The 20,678-nt window shown below is 52.9% G+C and overlaps 1 protein-coding gene across 2 annotated transcripts; it reads right to left on the reverse strand.

The window, feature by feature from the left end:
- Positions 1-753: 753 nt before the first annotated feature.
- PA2G4 (proliferation-associated 2G4) lies at positions 754-20,413 on the reverse strand. 2 transcript variants are annotated; one of them, XM_071419679.1, is made up of 14 exons: positions 20,255-20,413; positions 15,671-15,799; positions 13,742-13,847; positions 12,743-12,812; positions 10,646-10,738; positions 10,260-10,323; positions 7,952-8,030; positions 6,726-6,804; positions 6,537-6,632; positions 6,289-6,326; positions 5,048-5,142; positions 3,160-3,287; positions 2,180-2,233; positions 754-2,079 (listed from the first exon to the last, which is right to left on the reverse strand). In XM_071419679.1, exons 1-14 carry the CDS (start codon positions 20,340-20,342, stop codon positions 2,014-2,016), a joined length of 1,185 nt encoding a protein of 394 aa, XP_071275780.1. In that variant the 5' UTR covers positions 20,343-20,413; the 3' UTR covers positions 754-2,013. The 2 variants fall into 2 exon arrangements, with proteins under 2 accessions (XP_071275780.1, XP_071275782.1); XM_071419681.1 differs by lacking the exon at positions 6,289-6,326 and having other exon boundaries at positions 6,499-6,632.
- Positions 20,414-20,678: the final 265 nt, after the last annotated feature.

Raw genomic sequence — 20,678 nt, forward strand, 5'->3', positions numbered from 1 at the left:
AAAAGATACAAAATAAAAAATTAAATAAACTTTCCGCGAGTCTCGGCGGTTATTAAATCCCTGCTATGGATTGAAAGAGCTTTGGCTCCCGTCTCCAAGTGGAAAACGAATTTTAAAGCCTAAAATTACAATTTTTCCCTTAAAGTGAGGGTGTTTTGCCACAGAATGAGATTTTTACTTCTGCAAAATAGGGGGGGTTTACCTCAGAACGAGTTTTTTCCCCTCTATTTTCCCTCAAAATGAGGGCTTTGTTTTTCCTTAATATTGAGGGTTTTTTCCTTCAAAATCTGGGGTTTTTCCCCTAAAAATCAGCATTTTCCCCTCAAAAATGAACGTTTTCCCCTCAGAAATGAGCATTTTCTCCTCAAAAAATGAGCATTTTCCCCTCACAAATCAGCATTTTCCCTCCAAAAATTAGCACTTTCCCTTCAAGAATTAGCATTTTTCCCACAAAAATGAACATTTTCCCATCAAAAATGGTAATTTTCCCCTCAGAAAGGAGTGGTTTTCCCTCAAAAATGAACATTTCTCCCCTCGGAAATCAGTTTTCCCTCACAAATCAGCATTCTCCCTCCAAAAATTAGCACTTTTTCTCTCAAAAATGGTAATTTTCCCCACAAAAATGAACATTTTTCCCTCAAAATTGAGCATTTTCCCCTCAAAAATCCCATTTTCCAACACCAAACCCGCCCAGGCGGGTTCCACCCCACAATCCCAAATCCCCAGAGAAAGACGGAAGAAAAAAACCCGGAATAAAATCCAATATCGCATCGTTTATTCTCTTTTATTTGACTTTGGTAACATTTGCACGTGTGGAGTTTTTTGTTTTTTTTTATTTTGGGGTGGAAAACTCGGATTTCGAGGAGGAAGCACCGCGGCCTGCGGAGAACGCCCGGGAATGTTGGGTAAGGCGGGAATCAGAATTCCCAAAAACTTGAGGGGAAAAAAAGAACCAGGGGTACCGGCAAAGAAAAAAAAAAACCTCAAACATTCAACTGACGGCGTTTAATCGGCTTTTTTTTCTCGTTTTTATGTGGTTTTTTTGTAAAAAATTGACTATAAAAGAGCGATACCCCTAGGCTCGGGCCTATCCCGGATCAGCGCTTCCCTCACCTCTCCCCTGAGGAATTCTGGTGGGATTTTTGTTTTTTATTTTTTTCCCCTCAAAATTAGCAAAGAATCCTGAGGGAAAAAGTGAAATAAAAATTATCCTCTGGCTCACGGGGAAAAGGTGGAATGTGCTCCCGGGGATATTGGGAAGGATAAAAAACACCCAAACCCGGGGGTTTTTAGGGAATTCAGCTCCGCAAGGCCGGAATGTCGGCGGCTTCCAGAGGGTTTGGATTATTTTAAAAACCAGTTTGTGTTAAAAAATAGCGATTTTTTTTTTTTTGAAATCCCATAAATCAAGGCAGAGGCAGAAAAGGCTCCTGGTGGGTGAGTGGGTGGATGGGGGAACTTAAAATTTGGATTTTTTTCCCAATTCTTAAAGTACAATCCCAAAGAGGGAAAAGATAAAATCCTGGATTGCTCGCACAGGGCACTTTTCTGGGTGGAATCACTTGGGTTTTTTTGGGGGGTTTTTTTTTGGTGAAAATTTCCAAAGGGAAAAAATTAAAAAAATAAAAAAGGCAGCAGGACAAAGAGGAGGAGGAGGAAGGAACCAGCAGCTCCCTCCACTCCCTCTCCCTGGATTTTACAAATTCACCTCTCCAAACATGGGGAATATTAAGGATTTAATAGCGACTTTCACTCCTAATTTTCATTAATTTTTCTTTTGCTGCTCTTTCTGGGGTGTTTTTATTCTCTTTTTTTTTTTCTTTTGGAAGTCTGAAGTGGCCGAGAGATTCCTCCCTCCTTGGCAAAGTCAACGGGAGCTGTTGGATTCTGTGGGAATTCCAGACTGCCTGGACCAACACCGGTGCCAGATTCTTTCGTTTCTGGATGGAATTTTGTTTTTCTGGGGGTTTTTTTTTGGGGAAAAAAGGGGCGATTTGAGAACTCCAAGGGCTCTCAGTCGCCGGCCTCGTTCTCCTCTGCCGTCTCCCCCGTGGTGGCGTTTTCAGCGTTTTTGGAAGCCTGTGGGGACAAATCCAGGGATTTTTCAGGTTATTTTCCATTAAAAAACCCCAAAATTCTGAATTTGGGAATTCCCAGCATAAAATGTGACTGATTTTACCTTCTTTTTCTTCTTTTTCTGAGTCTTCCGGCTGGCAGAGCTTTGTAGAAGGGCCTGGAAAGGAGGGAAGGGGTGAGGAGGTGGGAAATGATCCTGGGGTTTTTTTGGATAATAATAAATTTGGGAATTTGGGTCATTTTGTGGGGTTTTGGTTCCCTTTCCTTCGTCTCCCCTCCATGGGAGCAAGGATAGGTGACCCTGGGGAGGTGCTGCTTTATTAATTAGCAATTTTTAATTTATTAATTTAAATTAACTATTCATTTATTAATAAATTAATAAATAATAAACCAAATGAATAATATATTTATTATTAATTTATTTTTAATTGTATGTATTACCCTTTCAATTATTAAATATTCGATATTAAATATTTCAATAATACTTCAGTTGTTCATATTTCAATTATCACCATTTTCATTCTCAATATTATCATTATTATTCCAGTTATTAATTTTAAATTAAGATGAAAATGCTACTATTTCACTCCTTAATATATTAATTAGACTATGTGTTATCTATATTTATATATCTATTCATATAAATATATAATTTATAATCTAATTAATAGGCTATTAGTTAGGCTATATAATTAATGTAATCTTTATATTGTTATATATATTAATAACTGTATAAATTTATTAGAGATTTTTATTTACTGTATATTTTATTTAGACACAATTTATACTATTTTATATTTATTATATATAAAAGTTTAGTTTTAAATTTATTTATATATAAAGATTTATTACTGATTAGCAATTAATCCATTAATATTAATAACAATTATAAATGTATTTTCTGTTTTATTTTCCAAGTAAATATAACTATTAAAAAACAATATAATTAATAAAAATACTATATAGATACATTTTTCCTATGAATATTTCATATGGAAATACAAATGAAATAATTTTACGTTTACACAGGTACTTAATTTGCATATTAGCATTATTAATGATTAATATTAATGATGAGCTTACCTTGAGCTCCCCGTCCTGCACCTCCAGGTCGGATTTGTAGAGCTCGGGCTCGAAGGGGCCGCTCGTGATCCTCATGGGGCCGTTGGGCATCAGCAGCACCGTGAACTTGAACTGGGCCACGAACTCCCCTGTGGGCACACAGGGGTTAACCTGAGCCACAGCCCTGCCAGGACCTGGGGGTTAACCTGAGCCACAGCCCTGCCAGGACCTGGGGTTAACGTGAGCCACAGCCCTGCCAGGACCTGGGGGTTAACCTGAGCACCTGGGGGCAACCCTGAGCCACAGCCCTGCCAGGACCTGGGGGTTAACCTGAGCCACAGCCCTGCAAGGACCTGGGGGTTAACGTGAGCCACAGCCCTGCCAGGACCTGGGGCTGACCCTGAGCTACTGCCCTGCCAGGACCTGGGGGTTAACCTGAGCCACTGCCCTGCCAGGACCTGGGGGATAACCTGAGCACCTGGGGGTTAACCTGAACTACAGCCCTGCCAGGACCTGGGGGTTAACCTGAGCCACAGCCCTGCCAGGACCTGGGGCTGACCCTGAGCCACCTTCCTGCCAGGACCTGGGGCTTAACCTGAGCCACAGCCCTGCCAGGACCTGGGGGATAACCTGAGCACCTGGGGGTTAACCTGAACTACAGCCCTGCCAGGACCTGGGGGTTAACCTGAGCCACAGCCCTGCCAGGACCTGGGGGATAACCTGAGCACCTGGGGGCAACCCTGAGCCACAGCCCTGCCAGGAACTGGGGCTGACCCTGAGCCACAGCCCTGCAAGGACCTGGGGGTTAACGTGAGCCACAGCCCTGCCAGGACCTGGGGCTGACCCTGAGCCACAGCCCTGCCAGGACCTGGGGGTTAACCTGAGCTACAGCCCTGCCAGGAACTGGGGCTTAACCTGGGCTACTGCCCTGCCAGGACCTGGGGGTTAACCTGAGCCACTGCCCTGCCAGGACCTGGGGGTTAACCTGAGCACCCAGGGGTTAACCTGAGCCACAGCCCTGCCAGGACCTGGGGCTGACCCTGAGCCACAGCCCTGCCAGGACCTGGGGGTTAACCTGAGCACCTGGGGGCAACCCTGAGCCACAGCCCTGCCAGGAACTGGGGCTGACCCTGAGCCACAGCCCTGCCAGGACCTGAGGGTTAACCTGAGCCACAGCCCTGCCAGGACCTGGGGGTTAACCTGAGCCACAGCCCTGCCAGGACCTGGGGGATAACCTGAGCACCTGGGGGTTAACCTGAGCCACAGCCCTGCCAGGACCTGGGGGTTAACCTGAGCCACAGCCCTGCCAGGACCTGGGGGTTAACCTGAGCACCTGGGGGTTAACCTGAGCCACAGCCCTGCCAGGACCTGGGGTTAACCTGAGCCACTGCCCTGCCAGGACCTGGGGGTTAACCTGAGCCACTGCCCTGCCAGGACCTGGGGGTTAACCTGAGCTACAGCCCTGCCAAGACCTGGGGGTTAACCTGAGCACCTGGGGGTTAACCTGAGCCACAGCCCTGCAAGGACCTGGGGGTTAACCTGAGCCACAGCCCTGCCAGGACCTGGGGGATAACCTGAGCACCTGGGGGTTAACCTGAGCTACAGCCCTGCCAAGACCTGGGGGTTAACCTGAGCACCTGGGGGTTAACCTGAGCCACTGCCCTGCCAGGACCTTCAATCCCTGCTCCTTACACCTGCCAGGACCTGCAATTCCTGCTGTGAGCGGCTCTGCAGATCCAAATTCACCTGGGCTCCTCCTCACCTGATCCCCTGTGTCCCCCATGGTCTTGCCTGTCCCCCCAGGTGTCCCCACCTGTAGCCCCAGGTGTCCCCCATGGTCTCACCTGTCCCCTCAGGCCTCACCTGACCCCTGTGTCCCCCAGGTGTCCCCCAGGTGTCCCAGTCTCACCTTCCTTCTCGTAGAGGACGTTGAAGGGCTGCAGCAGCTCGTGCTTGGCGCACTCCACCACCCCCATGCGCGCCTTCTTCTCATCCTCCAGTGCCCTGGGGGGACAGCGCACCTGAGCACACCTGGGCACACCTGGGCACACCTGGGAGTGCCTGAGCACACCTGGGCACACCTGAGTGCACCTGAGCACACCTGGGTGCACCTGAGCACACCTGAGCACACCTCAGTGCACCTTGGATTGTGCCTGAGTGCACCTGGGCACACCTGAGCACACCTGGGAGTGCCTGAGTGCACCTGAGTGAACCTGGAATCACACCTGAGCACACCTGGAATCACACCTGAGCACACCTGAGTGAACCTGGAATCACACCTGAGCACACCTGGAATGACACCTGAGCACACCTGGGCACACCTCAGATCGTGCCTGGCACACCTGGAAGTGCCTGAGTGCACCTGAGCACACCTGGGATCCTACCTGAGTGCACCTGGGCACACCTGAGCACACCTGGGCAACCCTAAGTGTACACCTGGGTACACCTGGGCACACCTGAGTGTACCTGAGCACACCTGGGAGCATCTGAGATCACACCTGGGCACAGCTGAGAGCACCTGGGATCACGGCTGGGCACACCTGAGCCAACCTAGACACTCCTGTCTGGCAAAGGCTCCAATCCCTGCAATTCCAGCCCCATCCAGGTATCCCAGGTGGGACCCCAACACCATCCAGGTATCCCAGGTGGAATTCCAGCCCTATCCAGGTACCCCATCCTTATCCAGGTATCCCAGGTGGAATTTCCAGCCCCATCCCAGCCCCAGAATTCCTGGGATTACCTGAGGGTGAAGGGCACGGTGTCAAAGCGCCGCTCCACCTCGATGAAGAAATACCAGGGATTTCCCTGGGATCCCAGCCCTATATCTAGGAACCCCAATGCCATACAGGATTTCCCTGGAATCCCAGCCCCATCCAGGTATCCCAGGTGGAATTCCCAGCCCCAGAATTCCCGGGATCACCTGAGGGTGAAGGGCACAGTGTCGAAGCACCACCCCACCTCGATGAAGAAATCCCAGGGATTTCCCTGAAATCCCAGCTGTATCCAGGAACCCCAACCCCACACAGGATTTCCCTGGAATTCCAGCCCTATATCCAGGTATCACAGCCCTATCCAGGTATCCCAGGTGGGACTCCAGCCCTATCCAGGTGTCCCAGGTGGAATTCCCAGCCCCAGAATTCCCAGTTTTACCTCAGGGTGAAGGGCATGGTGTCGAAGCACCGCTCCACCTCGCTGAAGAAATCCCAGCTCTATCCAGGAACCCCAACCCCATCCAGGATTTCCCTGGAATCCCAGCCCTATATCCAGGTACCCCAGCCCCATCCAGGTATCCCAGGTGGAATTCCAGCCCTATCCAGGTATCCCAGGTGGAATTCCCAGCCCCAGAATTCCCAGTTTTACCTGAGGGTGAAGGGCATGGTGTCGAAGCGCCGCTCCACCTCGCTGAAGAAGGCGCGCGAGGTTTTCATCTTCAGCCCGTACTGCTTGGAGGGGTCCCTCTTGTAAATCGTGGTTCTCTGCCCCGCGTCCTTGGCCTGCAAAGACATTCCCAGGGGAGATTCCCGGAATCTGGAGAGCTCCTGGAGCTCGGGAATTCCTGGGGTTTCATCAGGGATGCGCGGCCTCACCTTCCCCTCGCCGCTGCTGACGAGGACGTCGACGGCGTAGACTTCGTGCACCTCGAATTCGGCTTTTTCGTGGTCCTTCCTGGGGTGGGGAGAGGGATAAAAAGGGGTTGGGGAGGCAGGAAAATCTGGGAATTCTGGAGGGAAAAGCTTCCAGGAAGGCCCAAAAGCATTGCTGGGAATTCAGAACTTTCCAGGAAAGCCAAAACCTTCCAGGAGAGCCAGAGCATTCCTGAAAATTCCTGGAAATTCCTCCCTTCCAAGAGCTCCTGTTTCTCATCCTGACCCCATCATTTTCCTCCTGGTCCCATTGTTCTCCTGACCCCCCATTTCTCACCCTGATCCCATTTCTCCCCCTAACCCCCTAATTTTCCCCCTAACCCCCCAGTTCTTGCCCCCTGACCCCCATTTTTGCCCTGATCCCCCCCACACTTCTCCCCTGACCTCGATTTTTGCCCCTGACCCCATTTCTCACCCTCACCTCAATTTTTGCCTGACCCCCCCCCAGTTTTTGCCCTTGACCCTCCCCATTTTTGCCCCCCAATCCCCCCATTTTTGCCCTTGACTCCCCCCATTTTTGCCCCTGACCCTCCCCATTTTTGCCCCCCAATCCTCCCATTTTTGCCCCCCAATCCCCCCATTTTTGCCCCAACCCCATTTCTCACCCTGATCTCATTTTTCACCCTAACCCCCCAATATTCCCCCCAATTTTTGCCCCTGACCCCATTTCTCACCCTGACCTCAATTTTTGCCTGACCCCCCCCAGTTTTTGCCCTTGACCCTCCCCCTTTTTGCCCCCCAATCCCCCCAGTTTTGCCCTTGACCTTCCCCATTTTTGCCCCTGACTCCCCTCAGTTTTTGCCCTTGACCCTCCCCATTTTTGCCCCTGACTCCCCCCATTTTTGCCCCCCAATCCCCCCAGTTTTTGCCCTTGACCTTCCCCATTTTTGCCCCTGAACCTCCCCATTTTTGCCCCCCAATCCCCCCATTTTTGCCCTTGACCCTCCCCATTTTTGCCCCCCAATCCCCTCATTTTTTGCCCCTGACCCTCCCCATTTTTGCCCCCCAATCCCCTCATTTTTTGCCCCCCAATCCCCCCATTTTTGCCCCCCAATCCCCCCCTTTTTGCCCCCCAGTCCCCCCATTTTTGCCCCCGACCCCATTTCTCACCCTGATCTCATTTCTCACCCTAACCCCCCAATTTTCCCCCCAGTTTTTGCCCCTCTCACTTCTGCTGGTCCGAGGGGTTCTGGATGATGGTTTTCTCCCCGTCGATCACGTGCTGCTTCAGCTGGTGCGACAACATCCCTGCGGGAACACGGCTCACTGGGACCGACTGGGACAAACTGGGACGGACTGGGATGGACTGGGATGGACTGGGAGGGACTGGGACGGACTGGGACGGAATGGGAGGGACTGGGACAGACTGGGACAGACTGGGACGGACTGGGAGGGACTGGGACGGACTGGGACAGACTGGGACGGAATGGGACGGACTGGGACAAACTGGGACGGACTGGGACGGAATGGGACGGAATGGGATGGACTGGGACCGACTGGGATAGACTGGGGTGGAATGGGATGGACTGGGAGGGACTGGGACGGACTGGGACAAACTGGGGTTAATGGGAGGGACTGGGATGGACTGGGAGGGACTGGGGTGGAATGGGATGGACTGGGAGGGACTGGGACGGACTGGGACAAACTGGGGTTAATGGGAGGGACTAGGATGGACTGGGAGGGACTGGGGTGGACTGGGACGGACTGGGAGGGATTGGGGTGGAATGGGAGGGACTGGAAGGGACTGGGATGGAATGGGATAGACTGGGGTGGAATGGGAGGGACTGGGGTGGAATGGGACGGACTGGGACGGAATGGGATGGACTGGGAGGGACTGGGACGGACTGGGAGGGATTGGGGTGGAATGGGAGGGACTGGAAGGGACTGGGATGGAATGGGATAGACTGGGATGGACTGGGAGGGACTGGGACGGACTGGGAGGGACTGGGAGGGACTGGGGTGGAATGGGAGGGACTGGAAGGGACTGGGGTGGACTGGACGGACTGGGGTGGACTGGGATGGACTGGGACGGACTGGGAGGGACTGGGACGGACTGGGGTGGACTGGGAGGGACTGGGAGGGACTGGGGTGGAATGAGGTTAATGGGATGGACTGGGGTTACTGGGATGGACTGGGGTGGACTGGGGTGGACCGAGGTTAACTGGGATAGACTGGGGTTACTGGGATGGACTGGGGTTACTGGGATGGACTGGGGTGGACTGGGGTTACTGGGATGGACTGGGGTTACTGCAATGCACTGGGAGCTCCAGGCACTGCACACCAGTGGGTTGGACTGGTCTGTACTGGGTTGGACTGGTCTGTACTGGGTTGGACTGGTCTGTACTGGGATCCAGATTTTGGGGGATTCCCCCCTTTTCCCTCCCACCCCAATCCAGAGGGATTTTGGGGCATTTCCCCCCTTTTCCCACCCCTCACTCCCAGCCCAACCCTGAAGAGCCCCCGGCATTCCCAACATTCCCAACCCACTCTGGAGGCAGCAGGAATTCCTGGAATCCCAGGGAATTTAACCAATAACAGGGAGAGCCCATGGGGGAAAGGATCAGGATGAGCTCCAGGATCCCAATCCAGCAACCCCAGAGCCTTCCCTTCTCCCCAGGACCCCTTTTCCCTGGAATCCCCTTTTCCCTGTGATCCCCATTTCCCTGGAAATCCCTTTTCCCTGGAATTTCTTTTTTCCATTATTCCTTTATCCCTGTGTTCCCTTTTTCCATGATTCCCCTTTCCCTGAAATTCCCCTTTCCCCGTGATTCCCTTTTCCCCTAGAATCCCCTTTTCATGGATTCCCTTTTTCCCTGGAATTCCTTTTTCCTTTTTATCCCTTTTCCCTGGAAATCCCTTTTACTGGATCCCTTTTATCATTTTCCCTGGAATTCCCTTTTCCTGAAATTTCCTTTTCCCTGGAATCCCTTTTTCCCTGTGATCCCTTTTCCTTGAAATTCTCCTTTTCCCTGTGATCCCTCTTCTCCCTGGGATCCCTTTTCCCTGGAACCTCTTTCCTTGGAATTCCCTTTTTCCCTGGAATTCCTTTTTCCTGGGACCCCTTTCCCTGACATTTCCTTTTCCCTGGAATCCTTTTCCCTTTTATCCCTTTTCCCTGGAATTCCTTTTTCCCTTTTATCCCTTTTCCCTTTTATCCCTTTTCCCTGGAATTCTTTTTTCCCTTTTATCCCTTTTTCCTTTTATCCCTTTTCCCTGGAATTCTTTTTTCCCTTTTATCCCTTTTCCCTGAAATCCCCTTTATCCCTGAAATCCCCTTTTTTCCCCTGAAATCCCCTTTATCCCTGAAATCCCCTTTATCCCTGAAATCCCCTTTTTTCCCCTGAAATCCCCTTTTTTCCCCTGAAATCCCCTTTATCCCTGAAATCCCCTTTTTTCCCCTGAAATCCCCTTTTTTCCCCTGAAATCCCCTTTTTCCCTGAAATCCCCTTTTTCCCTGAAATCCCCTTTTCCCCTCACCTTCAATGGGTGTGCAGTGGAACGCATGGGCGATTTTATTCCAGGCCTCTGTCACTTGTGTGTTCTGGGATTTAAAACAACAACAAAAACACAGAAAAAAACCCCAATTTTACAATTTTATGGATAAAAAAATCCCCACCCCGAGCACAACCTTTCCATAAATCCCAAACATTTTAGGACAAACCCCAAAACTTTTCCCACCAACACCTCCAAAAACAACAGGAAAAAAACCAAAAATCCATTTTCCATAGGGCCGCTCCCAGATTTCCCACAAAAATCCCACGAGTTGGGTCCCAAAATCCCTTGGGCTGATTCCCAAAATCCCTGGGCTGATTCCCAACATTCCCAAATGTGCATTTGATGCCCAAAATTCCCAGAATTCCCACCTGATTCCCGGGTTTCACCAGGCGCAGGGCGGCCTCGGCACACAGGTGAGCTGCCTTGATGACGTCGGCTTTGCGGCCGGACACGGGATTTTCCTGGGAAAAAACACCAAAATCTGGGATTTCTGAGGGTTTTAAAGTGGAAATTCAACGTTTTGGGATTCATTCCAATCTCTGGAATCTGCCTGGGAAGTGGAAAAGTCCCAACCAAAAGTCCCAACCAACCCCAAAAAATTCCAGAGGGTTCCCAGTCCAGGCATCCCTCTGCAATCAAAAATATGGATTGGGAAGAACGCAGCAAAATTCCAATGGGGAATTTTGGGCTTTTTCCCCCAAAACCACTGGAGCAAAACCATTCCCAGGACAGTTTTTCCCAGTTATTCCTCAGGATTTATTCCCAGAGAACGGGATAACCTGAGGAATTCACAGCAGGAGTTTCCAAGGTATCAAAAGGCAAAATTCCAGGGGAAAAGTGGGAAACAGGGATTGGTTTTGGGGTGGGGAATGGGAAATGTTCATCCAGGGAATTCCAGCAGGAAAAAGGGGAAACAGGGATTGGTTTTGGGGTGGGGAATGGGAAAATGTTCATCCTGGGAATTCCAGCAGGAAAAAGGGGAAACAGGGATTGGTTTTGGGAAGCAGGGATTGGTTTTGGGGTGGGGAATGGGAAAATGTTCATCCTGGGAATTCCAGCAGGAAAAAGGGGACCCTGGAGTGCTGCCACCTTGGATCCAGAGATTTTGGGATGGTGCAACCTCGGATCCAGAGGTTCCAGGGTGGTGCCACCTTGGATCCTGACACCCCAAGGTGGTGCCACCTCAGACCCAGCAGCTCCAGGGGTTCCAGGGTGGTGCCACCTCAGAATGTGACACCCCAAGGTGGTACCACCTCAGACCCAGAGGCTCCAGGGTGGTGTCACCTCAGTCCCAGAGGTTCCAGGGTGGTGCCACCTCAGAATGTGACGCTCCAGGATGGTGCCACCTGGGATCCAGAGGCTCTAGGGTGGTGCCACCTTGGATCCACAGACTTTGGGATGGTGCCACCTCAGAATGTGACACCCCAAGGTGGTGCCACCTCAGACCCAGAGGTTCCAGGATGGTGCCCCCTCAGTCCAGAGGTTCCAGAGTGGTGCCACCTCAGAATGTGACACCTCAAGGTGGTGTCAACTCAGACCCAGCAGCACCAGGATGGTGCTAACTCAGAATGTGACACCCCAGGGTGGTGCCACCTCAGACCCAGCAGCTCCAGGGTGGCGCCACCCCAAACCCAGAGGTTCCAGGGTGGTGCCACCTCAGACCCAGGAGCTCCAGAGTGGTGCCCCCTCAGTCCCAGAGGTTCCAGGGTGGTACCACCTCAGACCCAGCAGCTCCAGGGTGGTGCCACCTTGGACCCAGAGGTTCCAGGATGGTGCTACCTTGGACCCAGAGGTTCCAGGATGGTGCTACCTTGGATCCTGACACCCCAGAGGGTGGTGCCCCCTTGGCCCCAGAGGTTCCAGGGTGGTGCCAACTCAGAATGTGACACCCCAAGGTGGTGCCCCCTCAGACCCAGAGGTTCCAGGGTGGTGCCACCTTGGACCCAAAGGTTCCAGGATGGTGCTACCTTGGCTCCTGACACCCCAGAGGGTGCTGCCCCCTCAGTCCCAGAGGCTCCAGGGTGGTGCCACCTCAGAATGTGACACCTCAGGGTGCTGCCACCCCAAACCCAGAGGTTCCAGGGTGGTGCCACCTTGGATCCAGAGGTTCCAGGATGGTGCCAACTCAGAATGTGACACCCCAAGGTGGTGCCACCTTGGACCCAGCAGCTCCAGGGTGCTGCCACCCCAAACCCAGAGGCTCCAGGGTGATGCTCCGTCAGTCCCAGAGGCTCCAGGGTGGTGCCACCTCAGAATGTGACACCCCAAGGTGGTGCCACCTCAGACCCAGAGGTTCCAGGGTGGTGCCACCTCGGACCCAGAGGTTCCAGGATGGTGCTACCTTGGCTCCTGACACCCCAGAGGGTGGTGCCACCTCAGACCCAGAGGTTCCAGGGTGGCTGCAGAGCCCCTGGCACCCCAAGGCTGCCCCAGTCCCAGCAGACACCCCCCGATGACAAACCCACCTTGGAGGCGCCGAGCACGAAGGTGTGCGCCACGTTGGCGATGAAGCCGTCCACGTGCACGCCCAGGTCGCTGCAACAGAACCAAAATGGGAATCCCAGCAATTCCAGCAATCCCAGCAATTCCCAGCAATCCCAGCAATTCCGGCAATTCCAGCAATTCCGGGAATTCCGGCAATCCCAGCAATTCTGGCAATCCCGGCAATCCCAGCAATGCCGGCAATCCCAGCAATCCCAGCAATTCCAGGAATCCCGGCAATTCCAGCAATCCCAGAAATCCCAGCAATCCCAGAAATCCCAGCAATTCCAGCCATCCCAGCAATCCCAGGAATTCCAGCAATCCCGGCAATTCCAGCAATCCCAGAAATCCCAGCAATTCCAGCAATCCCAGGAATTCCAGCAATCCCGGCAATCCCAGCAATCCCAGCAATTCCAGCAATCCCAGCAATTCCAGCAATCCCAGCCATCCCAGCAATTCCAGCAATCGCAGAAATCCCAGCAATCCCAGCAATCCCAGCAATCCCGGCAATTCCAGCAATTCCCAGCAATCCCAGAAATCCCAGCCATCCCAGCAATCCCAGCCATCCCAGCAATCGCAGAAATCCCAGCAATCCCAGAAATCCCAGCAATTCCAGCCATCCCAGCAATCCCAGCAATCCCGGCAATTCCAGCAATCCCAGAAATCCCAGCAATCCCAGCCATCCCAGCAATTCCAGAAATTCCAGCAATTCCCAGGAATCCCAGCAATCCCAGCAATCCCAGCAATCCCAATCCCAGCAATCCCAGCAATTCCAGCAATCCCAGCTCGACCCCAGCACGTGCAGTGCTGCCCCCAAGAGCCCCTCCAGGCTCGTTATTAAACTTTAATTAACAAGGAATTAACGCCGTGGCAAAAACGTGCGCTGGTCTGAGAGGTTTTTGGAAGCTGAGGGATTTTGGAGTTTTGGGGTTTTTTGGGAAGGGAGAGGGGATGGATTCCCATGGATTGGGATCCCCACTCACATTTTGACCAAATCCCCGTCCTTGAGGATGTAATCCTGGTCGCTCTTGAGCGGGGAGAAGTGACACACGCAGTTATTGACGGATATACTCGTGGGGAAGGCGATTCCTGGCCAAGGGAACAGGGAAAAAAATCAGGGATTTGGGATTGGGAATGACCTTAAAGCTCCATTCCACCCTCCTGGGACACCTTCCCCTAGCCCAGCCTGGCTTGGGTCACTCAAAGGGATGGGAAATCCATTCCACTGATTTCCAGCACCTCAAATTTTGGGATTTGGGGACCTTAAATCCTCATCTGGGGACCTTGAAGCTCCATTCCACCCTCTTGGGACACCTTCCCCTATTCCAGGCTGCTCCAACCTGGCCAGGGATACTTGCAGGGATGGGAATTCCATTCTGGCACCTCACAGAGAGGAATTTTTTCCCAATATCCCACTGAACCTACTCCCAGCACCTCCAATTTTGGGATTGGGGTCACCTTTAAAGCTTTTCCACCCTCTTGGGACACCTTCCCCTATTCCAGGCTGGTCCAGCCTGGCTTGGGTCACTCAGAGGGATGGGAAATCCATTCCAGTGATTTCCAGCACCTCCAGTTTTGGGATTTTGGGGATCTTAAATCCCCATTTGGGGACCTTAAAGCTCCATTCCACCCTCTTGGGACACCTTCCCCTAGCCCAGCCTGGCCTAGGACACTTAAAAGAATGGGAAATCCATTCCAGTGCCTCTTTCTTCCCAATATCCCACCTAAACCTCCTTCCAGCACCTCCAATTTTGGGATTTGGGGACCTTAAATCCCCATTTGGGGATCTTAAAGCTCCACTCCACCTTCTTGGGATCCTTCCCCTATTCCAGGCTGCTCCAGCCTGGCTTGGGTCACTTTGCAGGGATGGGAATTCCATTCCAGTGATTTCCAGCACCTCCAATTTTGGGATTTGGGGACCTTAAATCCCCATTTGGGGACCTTAAAAGCTCCATTCCACCCTCCTGGGACACCTTCCCCTATTCCAGGCTGCTCCAGCCTGGCTTGGGTCACTTTGCAGGGATGGGGATTCCATTCTGGCACCTCACAGGGAGGAATTTCTTCCTGATATCCCACCTAAATCTACTCCCAGCACCTCCAACTTTGGGATTGGGGTCACCTTAAAGCTCCACTCCACCCTCTTAGGACACTTTCCCCCATTCCAATGCCTCTTTCTTCCCAATATCCCACCTGAATCTACTCCCAGCACCTCCAACTTTGAGATTTGGGGATCTTAAAGCTCCATTCCACCCTCCTGGGACACCTTCCCCTAGCCCAGCCTGGCCTGGGACACTCAGAGGGATGGGAATTCCATTCCAGTGACTTCCAGCACCTCCAGTTTGGGGATTTGGGGACCTTAAATCCCCATTTGGGGACCTTGAAGCTCCATTCCACCTTCTTGGGACACTTTCCCCCATTCCAGTGCCTCTTTCTTCCCAATATCCCACCTGAACCTACTCCCAGCACCTCCAATTTTGGGATTTGGGGTCACCTTTAAAGCTTTTCCACCCTCTTGGGACACCTTCCCCTATTCCAGGCTGCTCCAGCCTGGCCTGGGTCACTCAGAGGGATGGGAAATCCATTCCAGTGACTTCCAGCACCTCCAATTTTGGGATTTTGGGGACCTTTAAAGCTTTTCCACCCTCCTGAGACACCTTTCCTACCCCTGGGTCACTCTGAAGGGTTGGGAATCCCATTCCAGCACCTCACAGGGAGGAATTTCTTCCTGATATCTCACTTAAACCTCCTTGCAGCACCCTCAGGATGGGAATTTGGTGACAAATCCCAGTGCCCCAAACCCTGCAGAGTCACCCTCCCAAGGGAATTATTTCAATTATGGAAACTGAGCTGCAGCAGGGAGGATTTGGGGTTAAAAGCAGGGAATTCCTCATTCTCAGGAAGGAGATCCTCACCTTTCTTCATTTCCTTTTCCTTCTTGAAGATTTTCCCTGTCTCCTCCATGATCATGGCATCTCCCTTCTCACACAGGCACAGCACGGAGGCGCCAGGAGCCGCTGCCTCCACCACGGCACGGAGCACCCCTGAAATTCCCAAAAAAACCACATTTTATGGGGTTCCCATCCATTTTATGGGGTTCCCATTGATTGTATGGGGTTCCCATCCATTTTATGGGCTTTCCATTGATTTTATGGGGTTTCCATTCATTTCATGGGGTTCTCATTCATTTCATGGGATTCCCATTCATTTCATGGGGTTCCCATCCATTTCATGGGGTTCCCATTTATTTTATGGGGTTCCCATCCCTTTCATGGGGTTCCCATTGATTTTATGGGGTTCCCATCCCTTTCATGGGGTTTCCATCCCTTTCATGGGGTTTCCATTGATTTTATGGGGTTCCCATCCCTTTCATGGGGTTCCCATTTATTTTATGGGGTTCCCATTCATTTCATGGGGTTCCCAATAATTTCATGGGGTTCCCATCCATTTTATGGGGTTTCCCATCTGTTTCATGGGGTTTCCATCCCCTTCATGGGGTCCCCATCCCTTTCATGGGCTTTCCATTGATTTTATGGGGTTCCCATCCCTTTCATGGGGTTCCCATGGGGTTCCCATCCCTTTCATGGGGTCCCCATACATTTCAGGGGGTTCCCAATAATTTCATGGGGTTCCCATGGGGTTCCCATCCATTTCATGGGGTTCTCATCCATTTTATGGGGTTCTCATCCATTTTATGGGGTTCCCACCCATTTCATGGGGTCCCCATCCCTTTCATAGGATTCCCAATAATTTCATGGGATTCCCATTGATTTCATGGGGTTCCCATGGGGTTCCCATCCCTTTCATGGGGTCCCCATACATTTCATGGGATTCCCAATAATTTCATGGGATTCCCATTTATTTCATAGGGTTCCCATGGAGTTCCCATCCCTTTCATGGGGTTCTCATTCATTTCATGGGGTTCTCATTCATTTCAGGGGGTTCCCATTTATTTCATGGGATTCCCATCCCTTTCATGGGGTCCCCATACATTTCAGGGGGTTCCCAATAATTTCATGGGGTTCCCATGGGGTTCCCATCCCTTTCATGGGGTTCCCATCCCTTTCATGGGGTTCCCATCCCTTTCATGGGGTTCCCATCCCCTTCATGGGGTTTCCATTTATTTCATGGGGTTCCCACCCCTTTCATGGGGTTCCCATTTATTTCATGGGATTCCCATTTATTTCATGGGATTCCCATTGATTTCATGGGGTTCCCATCCCTTTCATGGGATTCCCAATAATTTCATGGGATTCCCATTGATTTCATGGGATTCCCATTTATTTCATGGGGTTCCCAATAATTTCATGGGGTTCCCACCCCTTTCATGGGGTTCCCATTTATTTCATGGGGTTCCCATCCCTTTCATGGGGTTCCCATCCCTTTCATGGGGTTCCCATCCCTTTCATGGGATTCCAAATAATTTCATGGGATTCCCATTCATTTCATGGGATTCCCATCCCTTTCATGGATTCACAACCCCAAATCCAACACCTCAAATCCTATTCCCGAGATTCCACACCCGGGAAAGGCCTAAATTTTGTTTTAATTCCATTTTTTTTCATTTCACTCATTCCTATCTTTTATATATATATATATGAATAAACACATATTCTATTTTATTTATTTCCCTTGTTTGGGAAGAGGGAAGCGCCACGCTGCCAAATTCCTTCGGGACAAGTCAGAGCTCAGGGGGAACAGGTTTGGGAATGACTGGGACACATCAAAGGCCACCCCCCCACGAGTCCCAGTTTTCCAAGGAATCCATAGGAACAGGTTTGGGAATGACTGGGACACATCAAAGGCTGCCCCATGAGTCCCAGTTTTCCAAGGAATCCATAGGAACAGGTTTGGGAATGACTGGGACACATCAAAGGCCACCACCCCACGAGTCCCAGTTTTCCAAGGAATCCATAGGAACAGGTTTGGGAATGACTGGGACACATCAAAGGCCACCCCCCCACGAGTCCCAGTTTTCCCTGGGCTGACTCAGGGAATGCCCCAGGATGTTTGGGGAATGCTCCACTCCCAAAATAACCCAGCAGGAATTCCAGCCTGCCTTGGGCAAAAGAGGTGGCCCCAGAGCTCATCCAGCTCCCTGCACGGGGCCGATCCCAAAATATTCTGGGATCCTGGAATGGAATTCCTAAAGCATTCTGGGATCCTGGAATTTGATCCCAAAATATTTTGGGATTCTGGAATGGGATCCTAAAATATTCTGGGATCCTGGACTGGGATCCCAAAATATTCTGGGATCCTGGAATTTGATCCCAAAATATTTTGGGATTCTGGAATGGGATCCTAAAATATTCTGGGATCCTGGAAAGGAATCCTAAAGTATTCTGGGATCCTGGAATTGGATGCTAAAATATTTTGGGATGCTGGAATGGGATCCCAAAATATCCTGGGATCGTGGACTGGGACCCTAAAATATTCAGGGATGCTGGACTTGGATCCCAAAATATTCTGGATCTTGGAAAGGGATTCCTAAAATATTCTGGGATCTTGGAATGAGATCCCAAAATATTCTGGGATCCTGGAATGGGACCCTAAAATATTCAGGGATGCTGGACTTGGATCCCAAAATATTCTGAGATTCTGGACTGGAATTCCTAAAGTATTCTGGGGTGCTGGAATGGGATCCCAAATCATTCTGGGATCTTGGAATGAGATCCCAAAATATTTTGGGATTCTGGCAAGGGATTCCTAAAACATTCTAGGATCCTGGAATGGGATCCCAAAACATTCAGGGGTGCTGGAATGTCCCCTCCCATTCCCCCTTTGTCCCAGGGTGCTCAGAATTCCCAGGAATCCTCAGAATTCCTGTGCCTCTGTCACCTGTGCAAGGCCTTCAGATCCCAGCACTTTTCCATGGGAAAGTTGGGAATATTTCAAAGCCAGGATAACATTGCTGATAAGAGCCCCGGCGGGACACGGAGGGGGAATAAAACAAACAGGGAGAGGGAAAAATAATAATAATAATAAAAAAATAAAAGCAGATAAAGGGGAAAAACCCTCAGAGCATTCCAGGGGATCAGATGAACAGGAACTCCTGGAATTCCTCTCTCCTTCCCGATGTTTTTTAGGGAGTTGAGGAACTTTTCATCCCTAAAAACCGACAGCTGCAAGGGTCTTTTTGCCGGACTTTTTTGTGTGCGTGTGTTTGTTCTTTTTGTGGGGTTTTTTTGCGGTTTTTTTGCCGTTTTGGGGTTTTTTTGTGTGTGTGTTTGCTCTTCCCAACCTGCTGGGAGCTGCCTTTCCCCCCGGGATGGGAGGCGGCCAAACTTCCCTCCCTTCCCGAAGGGAATCCCGGCTCCCGAGGCGCCTCCCGGGCCACCGGCGGCTCCAAAGAAGCTCCGCAGTCAGCAGGAAGCGGGGTGGGGACACCGGGGAGCCCCGCGGAACCGGTCCGGGCGGTCCCGGGAGCCGGGACACCGGGAATGGCCTTAAAAAATAACCGGGAGAGGAAAGGAGGGGGCAGAGCCTGGCGGGGCTGGGGGCAGCGGCTGGAGCCCCGTTACCGGGACAGGAACCCCGTTCTGACCGGGACAGGAACCCCAGACCGGTTCGGGACCCCGTTCCCGGGACAGGACCCCCGTTCCCAGAACCGGATCCTGTTACCGGGACAGGACCCCCGTTCCTGGGACGGAATCCCCAGACCGGTTCGGGACCCCATTCCCAGAACCGGAGCCTCATTCCCGGGACAGGACCCCCATCCTGACCGAGACAGGACCCCCAGACCGGTTCGGGACCCCAATCCCAAAACCGGACCCTCGTTCCCAGAACCGGACCCCATTCCCGGGACTGGATCCCGTTCCCGGGGCTGGATCCCCATTCCCAGAACCGGACCGTGTTCCCAGAACCGGAGCCGCGTTCCTGGGACAGGATCCCGTTCTTGGGACGGAACCCCCAGAACTGGAGCCCCGTTCCCGGTACGAGGTCTCGTTCCCGGGACAGGACCCCCAGACCGGTTCCGTGCCCCATTCCCAGACCCGGACCCCACCATTCCCAGCACAGCCCCGTTCCCTCCAGGCCCCCCCACCTGCGGCTCCCCCACTCCCGTCCCGTCCCCGCCGTTCGGTGTTCAGCCCCCCCTCTCCGGTACCGGAGATGGGCCGGGGGGGTCACACGTGAACAAAAGCGGCACCGGCGGGGTCTGGAGCACCGGGGACGGGGGGGGCGGCAGGCCCGGCCCCGCTCCCCCGGTGCACGTGGGGCGCGGTACCACGTGCCGGCAGCGGCGGCGGCGGCCGCGCGGGGCCGGGCCCCGCCAGCACCGGGAGCCTCCCGCCGTACCGGGGGTAGGGCCGGGGGGGGTCACACCGGCACAGCTCCCCCCAGCCCCAAACACCGCTCCCCAACCCGGGGGTCTCACCCGCGGGGGTTTCACCCTCAGGCCCGGCCGCTTCCCCCCCCCGCCCTCAGCGCTTCCCCCTCAGCGCTTTCCCCTCAGCGCCCCCCCCCCACCCCCTCCATCCCGACCGCGGCCCAGCACTCACGGTTGGCGATGTCCCCCCCCATCTTGTACTTGGTGACCACCAGGTCCTCGGCGATGGTGAGCTCGGTGGCCTCCTCCTCGCCCGACATGGTGGGAGCCCCGCCGAGCCCCCCGGAGCCCCCCGGGCCTGCTCGAGCTTCCCCCCACCCCGCCCGGCGCTGAGGAGCCCCCGGGACCGCGAGCCGGAGGCGCGAGCAGGGCAGAGCGCGGGCTCCGCGCGCGGCACGCTGGGAACGCGAGTCCTCCCCGCCCCCCCGGACTACAACTCCCGGCGGGCCCCGCGCGCAAAGCCCCGGACGGGGGTGTGGTGTGCGCAGCCCCGCCCCCGCGGACTGCAACTCCCGGCGTGCAGCGCGGCTCTCGCGAGAGGAGGCGGGAGTGAAAGCGGAAGCGGCGCGCGGGGGGTGATGGGGAATGTAGGCGGG

The sequence above is a fragment of the Agelaius tricolor genome, unplaced genomic scaffold (genome assembly GCF_023055355.1).
Source record: "Agelaius tricolor isolate 1412-34295 unplaced genomic scaffold, bAgeTri1.0.p SCAF_114, whole genome shotgun sequence".
NCBI lineage: Eukaryota > Metazoa > Chordata > Aves > Passeriformes > Icteridae > Agelaius > Agelaius tricolor.

What these genes read in the sequence shown, in the direction of transcription:
- PA2G4 (XM_071419679.1), bottom strand. Translation starts at nt 20,342, where the DNA reads ATGTCGGGCGAGGAGGAGGCCACCGAGCTCACCATCGCCGAGGACCTG. An exon ending in AACCCCTCGGACCAGCAGAA is followed by an intron (nt 6,805 to 7,951) that starts GTGAGAGGGGCA and finishes TCCCCACCCCAG; the next exon opens with GAAGGACCACGAAAAAGCCG. An exon ending in ACCATGCCCTTCACCCTGAG is followed by an intron (nt 5,143 to 6,288) that starts GTAAAACTGGGA and finishes CTGTCCCCCCAG; the next exon opens with GGCACTGGAGGATGAGAAGA.